The following is a 14945-nucleotide window of genomic DNA, read 5'->3' as shown; positions in this document are numbered from 1 at the left end:
TTAAATAATTTTCACGATAAAGCAAAATAATACGAAAAGTAAAATAGTTTTGATAGATTTTTATCATTTATTATTTGTAAAAATAAAAAAAATGATTGTTTTTAGACAATTTTATAAATTTAAGAAGATTTTAAGTAAGTAAGTAATTAATTTATTTTTTATACTAAAGTTAATTATGGCAAAACAATTGAAAAAGATAATTTAGCTGAGTTAATTATTCAAGATAGTGCCAATTATATGATATCTTAAATATTTTTATAAAATGGTATTTATTGATTAGATTTGAATAATTAGTAGTTTTAATTATAGATCATGTTAAAATCTATTAAATAAATGAATATTAATTCAAGAGCTATTTCTTTTCTTCTTAGAATTCTAAAGTGTTGGCTATTACTCGAGCAGAGTAATTTAAATAAAAGTAGCATTATTTTTTTTGTTGTGAGATAGTCTGATATGAATTTTTAATTCCTAAAAAGATATACTGATTCATTAGAAATGAAATGAGGATCTGAGCAGGCTATTAAGTCGAACTATCTTAGAAACTTTAAATTACTTATTTACTAATAAAAAGAATATTAGACTCTTTAAGGTATCTCTACTTTACTTAAATCTAAAATAAGTGTTTGTAAATGTTATAAATCTTTTAAAGGATTGAATAACATTTCAAATACATTTTCACTCACAAAAACATTACTCCATTCCTTTAAAGTTAGGTTTAGATATCGAAGGTTAGCATTCTTTGAAATAGAGCTAAAAAAACACTAAATAAGATCTATTATACATTCATACGTTTACTAATTATAAGCTTAGATTAAATACTAACTTTGAAAGCTTATATCTAATTCTAGATGAACTAAATTGCTGTTTGACAAGCTATCTGAGAGGGATTTAAGAAGAGATATATTTAAATGCTATGAAAGAGTGCGATCGAATTTTTTTTGATAAGGGTTTTCTACATTCCACATTTCACTATAATAAGACGTAGTTCCTTTCAATATTAATGAAAGATGAGTGAGATTGTTAATCTTTCTTATGTTGCGATACATATTCTGCAGTGCAATTTAAGAAAATTGATTCCTTTTAGGTAATTATAAATTCAAGTATTTTAAATTATTAGATAGACAATCTAGCAGTAAACCTATAAAAAGATTGTTTTTTTGGTTCAAAGATGTATTATCTTATGGCAGCTGAATGTCTAAGTATATAATTTATTGCAAATTTTTAATTGACTAATATATTCCTTCATAGTTTATTTGGTCTTTCTTTAATATGAGTGTTAAAAATCTAAGATTAATCATATTTTTAATCAGTTTCATGAAATGAGGAAATAAATCTACATCTAAATGATAATTGAATTCAAACACAATCAATCTCCAAGAAACATGGTCTATAAATTGAAATAGCTATTCATAATAGCTATTAATGAATTACTTAGAAAAAGAGCTAAGTTTTAATATAAGTACCTAGTCGCTCATCATCTTAAACAATATTTTTTATTAAAGAATATGGCTATAAAGCATTTCATACTATGGATTAATAAGTTCACATATAATTAGTTTTTTTCTCTCTGCTAAGCCTAATTACGCGTCAATAAAAGAATGAATTCTCCACAAAGGACTATTCTATACCAATTATCTAGCCCAAGATTCTTCCACTTCATATCTAAATCTATAACATACACGCTTCGATTATTTAATGTAGCTAAAATTGTTTTCAATCTGGTTTATTTCAAGCATACATATGTAGCTAGAATATTTTGATTTCTACTTAGCAAAATCTCTCTAATTTTATTGAATAAATACTGATGAAGAAAAAATTTTAAATTAAAAGATTATTTCCAAAAATTTTAATTATTTGAAAGTATATATCAACAAAAATCCATCCTTAAATTAAATATTTCAAAAAAAAATTAAGTGCTAAAAGAATATATAGCATACTATTCAGAAAAAAATTAGATCCTAAATTTAATTTCTCAATTTTTTTGATATCGAAATATTTATTTTACAAAAAAAACTTTAATTATTCTAAAATTATTTAACAAAGATATAATTTTTGATCATAAAAATAAATATTTTTGTATTATAATTAACTCAAATTTATTAAGATGATTTATTTTAGAAAAATTAAAAAATTGAAAATAGCACAAATACTCTATATATTATTAATTAAATGAGTTTGTTCAAAGAATTAATAGCTATTTTATATAATATGAATAAATTTAAAATAAAGTTGTAAATTAATAAAAAATTATATTAACTTTATCTTTTTATTTTTATTTTTTAAAAATATAAACAAAACTCTTAAAATTTTCATTTTTTTCAATTGGTTTATTATTCAAGATCAACATAGTTTGAAGCAAAATTATCTGAATAGAATTCTTCTAAATTTTAATCAAAAGACTCTTCCCTATATTAAATATAGGAGGAAAATTCTTCTTCTTATTTAATACCTCCAATAAATGAAGAATGTTCATTTTTTTAAATAAGTTCCTTTTGTTTAATAAGTTTATTTAAAAGATAAACTTCTATAACGTCTTCTTCTTCTACTTTTCTATTAAATGTTACTGTTAATTTGATTTTCAATTTTAGAATTTTAATTTTAAAATTAACTTTGGTTGTTATTTTATGAGTTAGCAGCACTTTAATTAAGATGAGTTATTGGCTTAGGAGGATTTTAACTTTGATAACTATGATTCGATTAAGTAACAGAAATTTAATTTTGATTGTTGTTGCTTATTTACTAAATGTTACTCTTAATTTTATTATCAATATTAGTATTTAAATTTTAAGATTAAGTTTAGTTATTATTTTATGATTTAATAGTACCTTAATTAAGATAAGTTACTAGTTTAGGAGGGTTTTAACTTGCATAGCTTGGATTCGATTAATTACCAATCATTTAATTTTGATTATTGCTACTAATTTATTAAATGTTACTCTTAATTTGATTATCAATTTTAGAATTTGAATTTTAAAATTAACTTTAATTTTTATTTTATGAGTTAGCAACACTTTAATTAAGATAAGTTATTGGCTTAGGAGGATTTTAACTTTGATAATTAGGATTCGATTAAGTAACAGCCATTTAATTTTGATTATTGTTGCTTATCTACTAAATGTTACTAATAAATTTATTTTCAATCTTCGAGTTTTAATTTTAATAATAAGTTTAGTTATTATTTTATGAATTATTTACACTTTAATTAAGATAAGTTAATGGTTTAGGAGGATTTTAACTTTGATAGCTTGGATTCGATTAATTACCAGTCATTTAGTTTTGATTATTGTTACTTATCTTTTAAATGTTACTCTTAATTTGATTATCAATTTTAGAATTTTAATTTTAAAATTAGCTTTAGTTATTATTTTATGAGTTAGCAACACTTTAATTAAGCTAAGTTATTGGCTTAGGAGGAATTTAACTTTGATAATTAGGTTTCGATTAAGTAACCGTCATTTAATTTTGATTATTGTTGCTTATCTACTAAATGCTTCTCTTAAATGTATTACCAATATTATAACTTAAATTTTAAAATAAAGTTTAGTTATTATTTTATGAATTAGTAACACTTTAATTAAGATAAGTTATTGGCTTGGGAGGATTTTAACTTTGATTACTAGGATTTGATTAAGTAACAGCCATTTATTTTTAATTAGTACTAATATTTTATTGAGTATGTTTCTAAATATAGCTGTCTCTATTAAATTAAATATTAGAATTTTAAATTTGATTAGAGGTATTTTAGATTTAAGTTTATCCTTACTATCTGTCACTTATTTATAGATTTGATTCAATTTCATTAAACATTGAAAATCTTCTACAAAATAAGCATTAGCATCGATAACCATTATTTTATTAAATGGAATTCTAATTTTAGCTGTCACTAAATAATATGTTAGAATTCAAAATTTAGCTGAAAAATTGACATCTGCATTTTTAGAAATTTTCACCACATTTATAGCAAAATTAGTTACCACATCTACATATCATTTAATAACATCTAGATTTTAAAATTAAATTATAATAGGGATGTATTTTATCAAAAAAAAAAATTTACCCATTTATTTTCTCAATCCACATTTTACACTTTGAACATTATTTTAAGTTTTTGCTTTTAGCCAATTAATAAAATTATTAGTCAAGCTCCTATTATAAAATAAAGCAATATATGGGTTATGTTAAATTAATTGAATAAATAAATAAATTATAATTACTTTAAACTTGATTGATTCTTAGTATTATTAGCAAGTCAACCCAGAATGGTATTTTTATTTACAATTCATGCAATAACTTGCTTCACAGACAGGACAAATGTATTATATTTAACTATCATCTTTGGCAAAAACATACTAACAGCCTGGAGTTAAACACCATAGAAACTATATTAAATAATAAAATGTTTATAAATTGACTATAAATAAAAAGATAAAAAAATAAATAAAATTACTTCTTCTTAGTGAGAGTCTATATAACTTTAAAATTAAAACATTTCATATTTTTAAAAGTCTTAGTCATTCAAAATTTCCTTTATATCATGATATTAAACATGTTGTTTACATTTAAAATTTGGGCAATTCAGAGGGAATTTTTTGTTGCTAATTTGAGTATTTAAGTATTGCTATAAGCAGCTCTTATGGAAAACATCCTTGCATTAAATGCTAATGTGCTATGAACTTGTCATTTCTTAATAGCAAATTTCACATTCCGAATCAGAATCTTAGTGGCTAGCATAATTATTTTGTTCCTCTATGAATATTATTTTTTACTGATAATTTCTACTATCAGTATCTTAGTGTTCTTATTAAGATTAACCTGTGTCAGATTAGAATTCCTATTTACATTTTTTAAATTATTTTTAAAATCAATAATAAATGTTTTTTATTTATTTGTTTTTATTTAGAAATCTCTTTTTATAATTAAATATCAAAATTTTACTTCTTCTTCTTCTATTTGAATGTAAGATTCAATTTATTGATTTCCATTTTGACCTTACAAATTTGGATTGTTAGCAATTACTTTTTTAGTAGTATTAGTAAAACTGTTCATTTTAATTGAGTGAATGAGTGTGCTTATCAGAGTGTTAGTTTTGTGATAAATTTGACAAGTTTTTGTCTCTTTTTTTATTGCTTTTTTATTCTTAAATTTTTTAATTAATTGTTAATATTTTTAGGAATTAAAATATGGCTTTTAAACAAATTGAGCTATAATAAATTTTTTGATATAAAAAAAATACTTTTATTTTTGAAATTCTTTTAAAATTAATTATTATTTTATCTCATTTTTATTAATTAAAATAAAAATTTTTAAATCTCATTTTATGAAAATTTGAGATATATTTTAAAATATTAATTTTGATAATTATTTTATAAAATTATTTATTTGAATATCTTTGACTATTAATTATTAATCCTGAAAGTTTGTTGGATACCATATCATATTATTTAAATTAAATTTAATGAGTATGATATGATAATTATTAAAAGTATTCTAAAAAATTAAATTGCCAAATCAATTAAATATTATTTTTAATAAAATAGACAGACAGCTAAAGTGAAGTTTATGTTTTTAATATTTTTATATGTAAAATTAAATATTAATTAACTCAAATTTAAGTCAAAACTATTTAGATTTTGTAATCTGATCTTAGTCTTAGAGACTCTGCTCTAGTTTTACAAAATTTCTTTTTTAATTTGAGCAAATCCAATTGTTCCCTAAATATTTTATATTTTTATTTTTAATTTTTGGATTTTTCTTTTAGAAATAAAATCTTAGATATTCAAAAGCTAATTTTTTATTGAGTTTATAAATTCAAAGAGATTTATTATAATAGAAAATAATAATTAATTCTAAAATATAATGAAATTTATTAAATATATTTATCTGATAATGTTGCATGAATTAATACCAGAGAAACCTAATTAATTACAGAATATCAATTAAATTTAAAAGCAAAATTATAGGAAAATATTTGATAGAATATAGGATTATCAAAGAAATAATCATTTATTTAATAAACATAAAACATATAATTAATTTCAACAAAAAGATGACTTAATTTATAGTTAATTTTACAAGAAAAGTAATAAATATTTTTTTTTTAAAGTTAAAATTTGATAATTTTTTTGAAAATAAAATAATTTTAGAGTTATAACAGTAAAAATGAATGAAGATAATTAATCTGTTATTAAAAATATAGGTTGCAAATGGTCCAAAAATAAATAAATGAAGAAAGGTTGTTTGTTTGTTTATTATTTTTTCTGAGTTTTATTTAATCAGAAATGCATGTAGTTATCAACTAAGATTTTGGCTGAAATAGTAATTAAGTTCTTGTAAATTGTTAGATTTGCGATTTTGAAATTGAGAATCCTGGTTATAATTATATTATTATTTCACAGTGAATTTAGGTTCATCACAGAGTCCTTAAAGTTGATCATTTTTTTAATGTAATTAGTTAACTTCATTTTATAAGAAAGCATTTTATTCTTCTAAAGACTCAATCCTCTTTTTCAACATTTTTTCTGACTTTTCCTTTTCCTCCTTTAAAATCATGTAATTTTGATGCCAATCATCAGAATATTAAGCCTAGTTATTATTGTTGTTATTCTCTTTCAACATATTGTTCGTGTTGTTACTATTGCTTTATCTTAGAAGAGAAGCCACTTTTTTAGATTTATTTATGCCAAACGATTATTATTTGTATTTATTCAACTCGTTATTTAGGGCTTGTATTTCCTTTTAATATTAATCTTTTATTTTTTCTTTTAGATTTTCTTCTTATTGTTCATACAATTTTTCTTAATTTTCATATTTTTCACGCCATTAAGATGCTTACAACTATGCTTATTAAAATTTTTATTTCAACTTTTTATTTTCTTCTTGCAATTCTAACATTTAAACTGAAGCAATTAAGTCAGATTAATTTGGCTGTTATGAACTGATGCTGTCAGACCTTCCGAAGAGAGAGTTTTATTACTATTGTTACTATTTCGATGAAGAGTTTTCTTTTAATTCTTAATATTTCTTTCTAAACAAAGAGTTGTCTTCTAATGCCTAGTTTGAGAGATTTGTTTGCTTTTCAAGCTCCTTAACGAGCTGTTAGATCTTAGTTTGAAGCGATTTTATAGTTCCTTAGAGTTCCTATTCTCTTTGACTAAAATCATTTGCTGCCTATGTCAATTATTTTTGTTAATCCTTTTTTAAATCGCCTTCTTTGAATTCTTCTATATTACTCAGATTAACAGCTACCCTTTGAATCGATAACTAGAAATATCAAATAAAAAATTTAGTCAGTTCAAAAAAAAAACTAAATTAAATAGAAAATAATCTCTTAAATAATCTATTATTAAAATAATATTACATTTTGTGCATCTAAAGATTTAAACTTAATTGTTTGAGGAGTATTAACTTTACTGTTTTCTTATGCAACATCCAATTATTATTTGTTATTAGTACTGATTTAAACTGAAGTTTTTTACTTGTCTTAAAGGTTGCATAAATTATTACTATTATAAACGCTGTTTGCAAATTAATTATTTTATATATTAACTGAAGCTGAGGATCTCGCTGATGGCTAATGAGAATTATACATATGTAGGCTTTGATTAGGGCTATACAAGCTTTTAGATACTGGGCTAGACTAACGTTGTAGAGAAGGAGGTATTTGTTGAATTACTGTTGAACTAGTTTACTATTTGACACCTTATTGAGATGAAAATTATATTTATGTGACAGAATTAGCTGAAAATAAGTAACTATCTTTTTGAGCATCACTATTTTGCTTAGTGCTGCTCACTGCTACTGATTAGGATGTTGATTTGCTAGTTGGAGTTTAGTCACCTAATTTTGCATTTCTAGTTTTTTAAAGTAATTTATTTAGCATTTATATAATAAAAGAGTGAAATTAAGGTGGCAGTGCTATTTAATTGCTTTTCTCTTCTACCTTGCTTTAAATAATATGAATTATATTGAGTAATATTAATTACAACATTTAATTCACATACAAACCTAATTATTATATTATTAATTTTTCTATCTAACCTAATAAATAAATGCAATTTACTTATCATATAAATTGAATAAACTTGATAAATAAATTTGATTTTTTTCGCCAAAAAAATTAATGAATGAATGAATGCTCCTTGTTTATTCTGCTATTATAAATAAACAAGCCATTCATTTTTGAATTTCAATGAAATTTATTTGAAAATAATAGCTTGGATGTTTGTTTGTTTTACAAAACATTCCATTCAATCAAAAAAAGATATAAATTTTTTATTTATTTTGTGTATTTGCTTAATGTCTCCAAATCTTTAAAAATTTGAATGAAATTTTATCAAAATTGTATGTAAGCTCTGTAATTCATAGTTTATACTGATGAGTCAACATTTTATTGATTGAAAAAATACATATTAAAATTTAATCCAAGGCATTTTGTTTAATAATTTAATATTAATTACAATTTAATAATTTATTTTGCAATCCTTAATATATTCATTAATATTTAAATTTTTGTTTTTTTATGTAACTAAAAAACAAAATAATCTAAAAATATAGATATCCTTTCTAGAATTTTTAACATATCTATTAAATTATTTTAACTAGAATTACTAAATTTTTATTAAATAAATTTTTTTATTTTAATAACAAAGAAAAATAGTCATTAAAATAAAACAAATACTTTCAAAATATATTTCTTAGATTTTTTGCTATTTGCACTTAAAATAATATAAGGGAAACATATTCTAATAATTCATTCATTCATTGTTTCTTTCTTTTACTTAATTTTAATTAACTTTATTAATGTCCTATTTTTAAACAAATTTAGAACTGCATTTTATCATTAAAGCCTTTGATGGTTGTTTTTTTACTTTTTAAATTAAATTTTTAAGATAAAATAATATAATTTTATAATTTGAATAACAATAAAGCTAAATAATTTAATTTTATCTTGTTTGTATTTGTTTCAAAGCAAATAATAAATTTGATTATATTAGCTCACTTGATCGATTGATTATAATAAATTATTATAAATATATTTTGAAATATTATCTAAACGTAATAAAAGATAAAAAGTGTAAAAAAATGGGTAGAAGCCGTTCTAGATCTCGTAGCAGAGATAAAAAAAAGCATAAAGACCATAAAGATAGAAAGGAAAGAAAGAGAAGCCATTCTAGAGATAAAAAATCGCATAAATATGATAGAAATGATAAAAATGATAAGCTTAGAGAAAAGCCCTCTCAAAATAATGATGATTAATAATCATTAGCATAAAACACATAATCAAAAGTAGAAAAAGTGTGGGAAAAAATAAAAGAAGAAAAGTAAGCAGAAGAAGAAGCTCTTTTAAAAGTATAGTAAAAATATGGATTTGTTCCCAAAAAAATTGAAAGAAAAGGACCAGAAAAATTAGAAGGTGTTTCATCATATAATCCTGTTATGATTGAAGTAATAATTAATGATCGTTTGGGTAAAAAAGAAAGAATCAAATGTTTACCTTCAGATACCATAGGAATTTTGAAAAAACTAATACAAGCAAAAACTGGTACAAGAGCAGAAAAAATTAAATTGTAAAAATGGCATTAAGTATTCAAAGATCATATTACTCTTGAAGATTATGAAATTCATGATGGTATGTCTTTGGAAATGTATTATAATTGATAATTTATTTAACTAAAATTACTTAAGCTGTTATTTATTGTATATTCGTGTAATCTAGACATAATTCTTATTAAAAAATTAATTTCTACTAACAAAAAATTTATTTTCTTTTTATTTTTTCAATCAGAAAGCTCATTCAAAAACAAAGTTGAATTTATCTTTTTGTAAATTCAAGTTTTAAAATATTTTTTTAAACAAAATTTTAAACAATTATGAATTGATTCTTTTTTAAATTCATCAATCAAATAAATCTTCTTAAATTAATATTTTTAATTGATTTGTGATAAAAAATTTAAGTTTTTAGATAAAAGCAATTTAGTTGCATTAAAGAAAGGATATTAAATAAATATTATAATTTTTAAATGAAAGAGTAAAATCTATTAAAATGATGAAACAAACTATTCTTGAAATTAGTTTTATTATATTTTGCTAAAAAATAAAAAAACCATTTGAAAAAGTAAAGTAAATAAATAAATTTGCTTCTTAGATATTATAAAAACCTTATTTTCTAAAATATTGATAAATTTCTATTATTTTTTGTATAAATTAATTATAAAAATAATTTTAAATTTAATTTTTAACTCTTATTTTTAAAATTATCAAATATTTTATTTAAAACTGATTTAAGAAAGCTGCAAATTGATTGTCTTAGTAAGAAATATTCTGTTAGAAAAAATTGTTTAAAAATATTAAAAAAGATATTTATTTATTACATGAAAAATTACAGAGGAAAAGAAAATTATTTATTGGCTCAAAACAAGTTTTCTAAATTTTTTTTATTTGATTTGTAAAAATCTATTTTGAATTATTAATTCAATTTCAAAGTTTCGTTCAATATTTACAAATGATATTTATATGGAAATTTATTATTCTAAATTAAAAATGATGCCTAATTATGTTACTTACTTTAAGTGAGAAAATAAATAAATAAATTGTCAATTTCTATGTAAAGAAAAAATTTTAGTTGATTAGATTTATTATTAAAATAACAAAAATACTATTTATTTATATTTGAAAATTAATGGATACTATTGTTTTCCAAAGCTAATTAATTTATCTAAATTGCTATTTTAGTTGAGGACTTTGTCAAATTATACTGAATGAGCAGAATTTAAGGTAATATCTATACATTTAATAACAACTTAAAAGTTTTAACTATTTCCAAAGTATTATATTTTTTTTACTAATTTAGATTGCTATTTTTAATTAAATGGATTAAATTTGTGAAGAAAATATTTAAGAAGTTAGAGACTTCATTTAGCCATAACTTTTGCCTAAAATGTAAACAAAGTCTACTTCTCTAAGCCCGATGCATAAAAGAATGCTAAAGGGTATAAAACCTATTTAAGAATAAGATGTACCATAATTGAATCTAAGATTAGTAGGATCAACATCGAATACAAATAGCTTGAATCATATTGAAACATCCCGAAACTACTCCAAAGATAGTTAAAAAAAATATATTAACTAGCTAAACTACTTATCAAAAGATGGAAATTTTACAGCCAGAAACAATTATAATGCTCATTTTTCTTCAACGAAAGGGTCATAATGGTAAGAAGCATATAGTCCTACTGAAACATTTACTAAAATGATTGCAAGAAGAACTAAAAAATAGACTACTTTAAATAACTTTATTACTCCTCAAAACAGAACAAACATAGGATTTGAGCAATCTGCTAGCTTAAACTAAATTCGTAGTTCTGCTTACTTGCAAGATTAACCTGATAGTGCCTAAGAAAGAGGCAAAAATATGAATTTAAAGAATCTTGAAATTTTAAGTGCTAGAAATAGGAGTTCTGAAGCTAACATTCGATTATTAAGAACTAGACAGAGTTCTTAAGCTGATATATCAAAATATACAGCATAATAAAATAGCTAAATTATTCAATCATTGACCTACTTAGATGAATACGAATCTAAAAACCTTTTAAAAGAAACTAAAGTAGAGTAAAAAAATCATCATTTTGAACTAATTAAAGAATTATTTAAGGAAATATACCCTGAATATTAAAGTAAGTAAATTCTTAAAATGATTAAATACTTATTAAAAAATTACTATTAGGCTAAACAATAATTTTAACTATTATTACTTTATTTAATTTTTATAATTTAAATATAAAAACTAATATGAATTTAGTTGAGAATTTTTTAAATTTCATATAAATTTCATAAATGAATAATTTAATATTTTTATATTTCAAAGCTTTAAGATTAGGTCAAAAACTTCATATTTAGCTATTATTTGGAGAGTCTAAGTTAATTAAAATAAAGACTATTGATAAAAACTTTCCTATTGTTCTGAGAACTTTTATTAATAGTGGATATTACACTATTTACTTTAGTAAAAAATACCATTTAAATAAACCTCCAGATCACTTTCAGCATGATTACATGATGTAGCAAACAGATAAAACTATTATACTATATGAAGGTATAAATCATTCAGAAGAAATTAAATACATTTTCATGCATGTATCTTCTTAGACTAATTGTGAAATAGAACTAATAGCTCAAACTCAAAAGTACAAAGAAGATATTATTCATTAGAATGGATCAGCAAAAGTTTTGAAACAAAAAAATTTTATTTAATTTACTTCGAATGATAAAATATTCAAAATGGAAATTGGTAATTTATTTGCTTTATTTTTATTGCTTAGATATTAACTAAAAATAAATAGCTGAAATAATTAAAAGAAGAAGAGAAAAGAGCTTAAAAATGTGTAAAAACAAAGATTTCGTTAAAATAAATTAAGAAGTTGCAGTTGATTATAAAAATTAAATCTAATAAAAAGCAGTCATAGATAATGTAAAATTATATCAAAATAAATTAGAATTAGATTTCAAATTTTATTTAATTCTAGAAAATGAAGGCTGAAAAAATTGCACAAGCTTAAAAAAAGCAATAGGAATTGTTTGAGCAAAAATTTGAAAAAAATCTCTAATGGCTTGCAAAAAATGAAATTAAAAAGCAAGAGGTAATCAATAATGTTAATTTATCTGCATTTAATTTAGTATAAAGTCAAAACATTAATTTGAGCATATTAAAATAATAAAACAAGTTTTCTTTAAAAGAATTTAATTTATTTTTAGAAATATAAAAATATTTTAATTATTTTACTAAATTTACTAAAAAAGAGATTGAAAATTGAAGAAAAATAGTCTAAATTGAAGTTCTATAAAACATGGATAACAATTCTGCATTTGCCTAAAATTTTTTAAGATTTAAGATTAATTATTTTTAAAAATAAAATGTGGAATATCAAAATACAAAGAGCTAAAGATTTACTCAATAAATTTTTCAAAGATGTTTTAATTAAATTAAGATCTAAAACTGTTTAACAAAAGATGTTAATGTACTCCACTATGTAAAAAATATTGTAATTTATTAAAAAATTATCTTTTAAAATTTTTATAAAATAGAGCATTGAATGTTAGAGCTAAATTGATTTTATAAAAAGCAAAAAAATAAAGTGGTTTTATTTTGTAAAAATTTTTATTTAAATCCTCTGAGACTTGGTTGCTACAAAAAAAGATAGAGCTATACAAATAGAAAGGTATTAAAGATTGAAATTAAAATTAAATTATATCATTTTTGATTTGTTATTAGTCAGATTTATTTAGTCTTGGTATAGAGAGCTTTATTCAAAAAGAACAGATTATTTAAATATTCTTTGGAATGATACATGCAATAATATCATGATAAACGAGAAATTGAGCAAATAAAACGGTAAAAAAGAATCAACTGCAAAATTAATTAAAAGAGTAAGCATGCTAATTAAGCAAAATGACCCACTACTTAATGATGGAAACGCTAAAAACTATAATGTATAAATTCGTATCTCAACTATTAACAAGTAAAGCAAACAAACAATCAGCCAATTAAAAATTTTAAATTAATATTTTTTTATTAAGTGAATAAAAAAAGGCCAGTTTGAAATTCTTTAGAAGATGCCTGATTGAAAGGAGAGTTCTTATGCAAAAAATAAAATTAGGATTAGTTCATTTAAATAATGATATTGTTGAGCAATCTAATTTAGTTAATTCCTATCAATCTTCTTAGATGAGTCCACTTTCTCCTTTAGAAAATTTAAATAACTCTTAGAGCGAATCGAATTTATCTGGTAATCCATTAAAATCAAAAAAATCAGCCACATTCTTCCCAAGTCCTCCTGTTTCTCCTCTTAAAGCAGGGAAAGAACTTTAAAAAATAACTGAACTAAAAATAATTAATATAAAAAAAGTAAGAAAGTCTAAGACTTCATAAAAATCTCCTAATTAAAAAAATTAAGCAAACAATGGCGTATTTGATTTTGCAAGCAGTTAAGACTTCATAAATGCCAAAATAAATGTAGAAAAGTTTAATAATTTTTCTATAAATCCTTATTTTATGACTGATTTATCTCTGCAAGATAAAGACAGATTTTTATTCTACCCAACTTAGCCTCTATCTTTTTTAGACACAATTAAAGAATGTTTGTTTACAAGAAAAAGCAAAGATATTTATGTAATAAAAGAAGATGATGAAAATAATTTATTGCAAGTAGTAAATAAAAATAAAGATTAAGTCCAATAACAAGGAAATCGTATGAATTTCTTTTAAAATAAGCTCAATAAACTTCAATTATAATCAGTAAATAAAAAGAATACTTTAGATATTAAAGTATTAACATTTTAAAATATTGCTGTTGCAGAATAAATTCTTTTTAAAAAGTTAATTTTAGATGCAAGCGAGCAATTAAAAGATTTTAAAGGATGGAAATAATGATTTTTTAATAAATTCACTTACAAAATAAAAAAAATACTTTATTAATTATTTATAAAAAACTACTTTATATTTTACATGTATAACTTAAAAGAGAGTGCAATATTATAGCTAATTTTTTATATTGACAAATTTAATTTATTTTACTTAAAAATAGAAAGTTTGTATGTATTAAAGATATTTAAAATATATAAAAAATGATTATTAATATTTTGGATTTAAAAATTTTTAGGAATACCATAAACAAACTCTCATTTTCTCTGAATTCCTAAACCGAAATGTGGAATTTAAATTTTGAACAAAATTTTTTAATAAACATTTTGATGAAATAATTTCTATTTTTCATTTAATTTATCAAAATATATCAGAAAATAATTTTTATTTTTAAACATAATCTTTAATAAATAAATAGAGATGATTATTTTTAGTATTGCAAAATTCTATAAAACATTTTGCTTTTTGCAAAAAATTATAATATATTAGACAGAAAATATTCTTATTGTAAATTTAAAATTATTTTTTT

At 21.3% G+C, this 14945-nt stretch overlaps 6 protein-coding genes across 6 annotated transcripts; 3 read left to right on the top strand and 3 right to left on the bottom strand. All coding sequences in view use genetic code 6, as the record gives it.

Moving 5' to 3' along the window:
- Nucleotides 1–310: 310 nt before the first annotated feature.
- TTHERM_00277220 (hypothetical protein) lies at nucleotides 311–965 on the bottom strand (the record flags this gene model as incomplete). Its single annotated transcript, XM_001018082.1, has 4 exons — nucleotides 311–448; nucleotides 483–530; nucleotides 695–737; nucleotides 790–965. The coding sequence occupies 4 exons, from the start codon at nucleotides 963–965 to the stop codon at nucleotides 311–313; spliced, it is 405 nt and encodes a 134-aa protein (XP_001018082.1).
- Nucleotides 966–1319: 354 nt separating this feature from the next.
- On the top strand, nucleotides 1320–1760 carry TTHERM_000277219 (hypothetical protein; the record flags this gene model as incomplete). The annotated part of the gene is made up of 1 exon (XM_012798129.1): nucleotides 1320–1760. The coding sequence occupies one exon, from the start codon at nucleotides 1320–1322 to the stop codon at nucleotides 1758–1760; it is 441 nt and encodes a 146-aa protein (XP_012653583.1).
- A 558-nt stretch (nucleotides 1761–2318) lies between these two features.
- Nucleotides 2319–5046, bottom strand: TTHERM_00277210 (IBR domain protein; the record flags this gene model as incomplete). Its single annotated transcript, XM_001018081.2, has 6 exons — nucleotides 2319–2563; nucleotides 2610–3697; nucleotides 4058–4146; nucleotides 4215–4379; nucleotides 4448–4831; nucleotides 4936–5046. 6 exons carry the CDS (start codon nucleotides 5044–5046, stop codon nucleotides 2319–2321), a joined length of 2082 nt encoding a protein of 693 aa, XP_001018081.2.
- A 1245-nt stretch (nucleotides 5047–6291) lies between these two features.
- Nucleotides 6292–7987, bottom strand: TTHERM_00277200 (hypothetical protein; the record flags this gene model as incomplete). The annotated part of the gene is made up of 2 exons (XM_001018080.2): nucleotides 6292–7260; nucleotides 7358–7987. 2 exons carry the CDS (start codon nucleotides 7985–7987, stop codon nucleotides 6292–6294), a joined length of 1599 nt encoding a protein of 532 aa, XP_001018080.2.
- A 1094-nt stretch (nucleotides 7988–9081) lies between these two features.
- Nucleotides 9082–9657, top strand: TTHERM_00277190 (ubiquitin family protein; the record flags this gene model as incomplete). Its single annotated transcript, XM_001018079.3, has 1 exon — nucleotides 9082–9657. The coding sequence occupies one exon, from the start codon at nucleotides 9082–9084 to the stop codon at nucleotides 9655–9657; it is 576 nt and encodes a 191-aa protein (XP_001018079.1).
- Nucleotides 9658–10867: 1210 nt separating this feature from the next.
- TTHERM_00277180 (hypothetical protein) lies at nucleotides 10868–14425 on the top strand (the record flags this gene model as incomplete). Its single annotated transcript, XM_001018078.2, has 8 exons — nucleotides 10868–11672; nucleotides 11864–12286; nucleotides 12339–12466; nucleotides 12522–12635; nucleotides 12796–13025; nucleotides 13081–13214; nucleotides 13268–13514; nucleotides 13573–14425. 8 exons carry the CDS (start codon nucleotides 10868–10870, stop codon nucleotides 14423–14425), a joined length of 2934 nt encoding a protein of 977 aa, XP_001018078.2.
- Between the last annotated feature and the right edge of the window lie 520 nt (nucleotides 14426–14945).

The sequence above is a fragment of the Tetrahymena thermophila genome (genome assembly GCF_000189635.1).
Source record: "Tetrahymena thermophila SB210 genomic scaffold scf_8254600, whole genome shotgun sequence".
Lineage (NCBI taxonomy): Eukaryota > Ciliophora > Oligohymenophorea > Hymenostomatida > Tetrahymenidae > Tetrahymena > Tetrahymena thermophila.
Note: the sequence above shows the minus strand (reverse complement) of the source record. Positions and strands in the feature narration are given on the sequence as shown.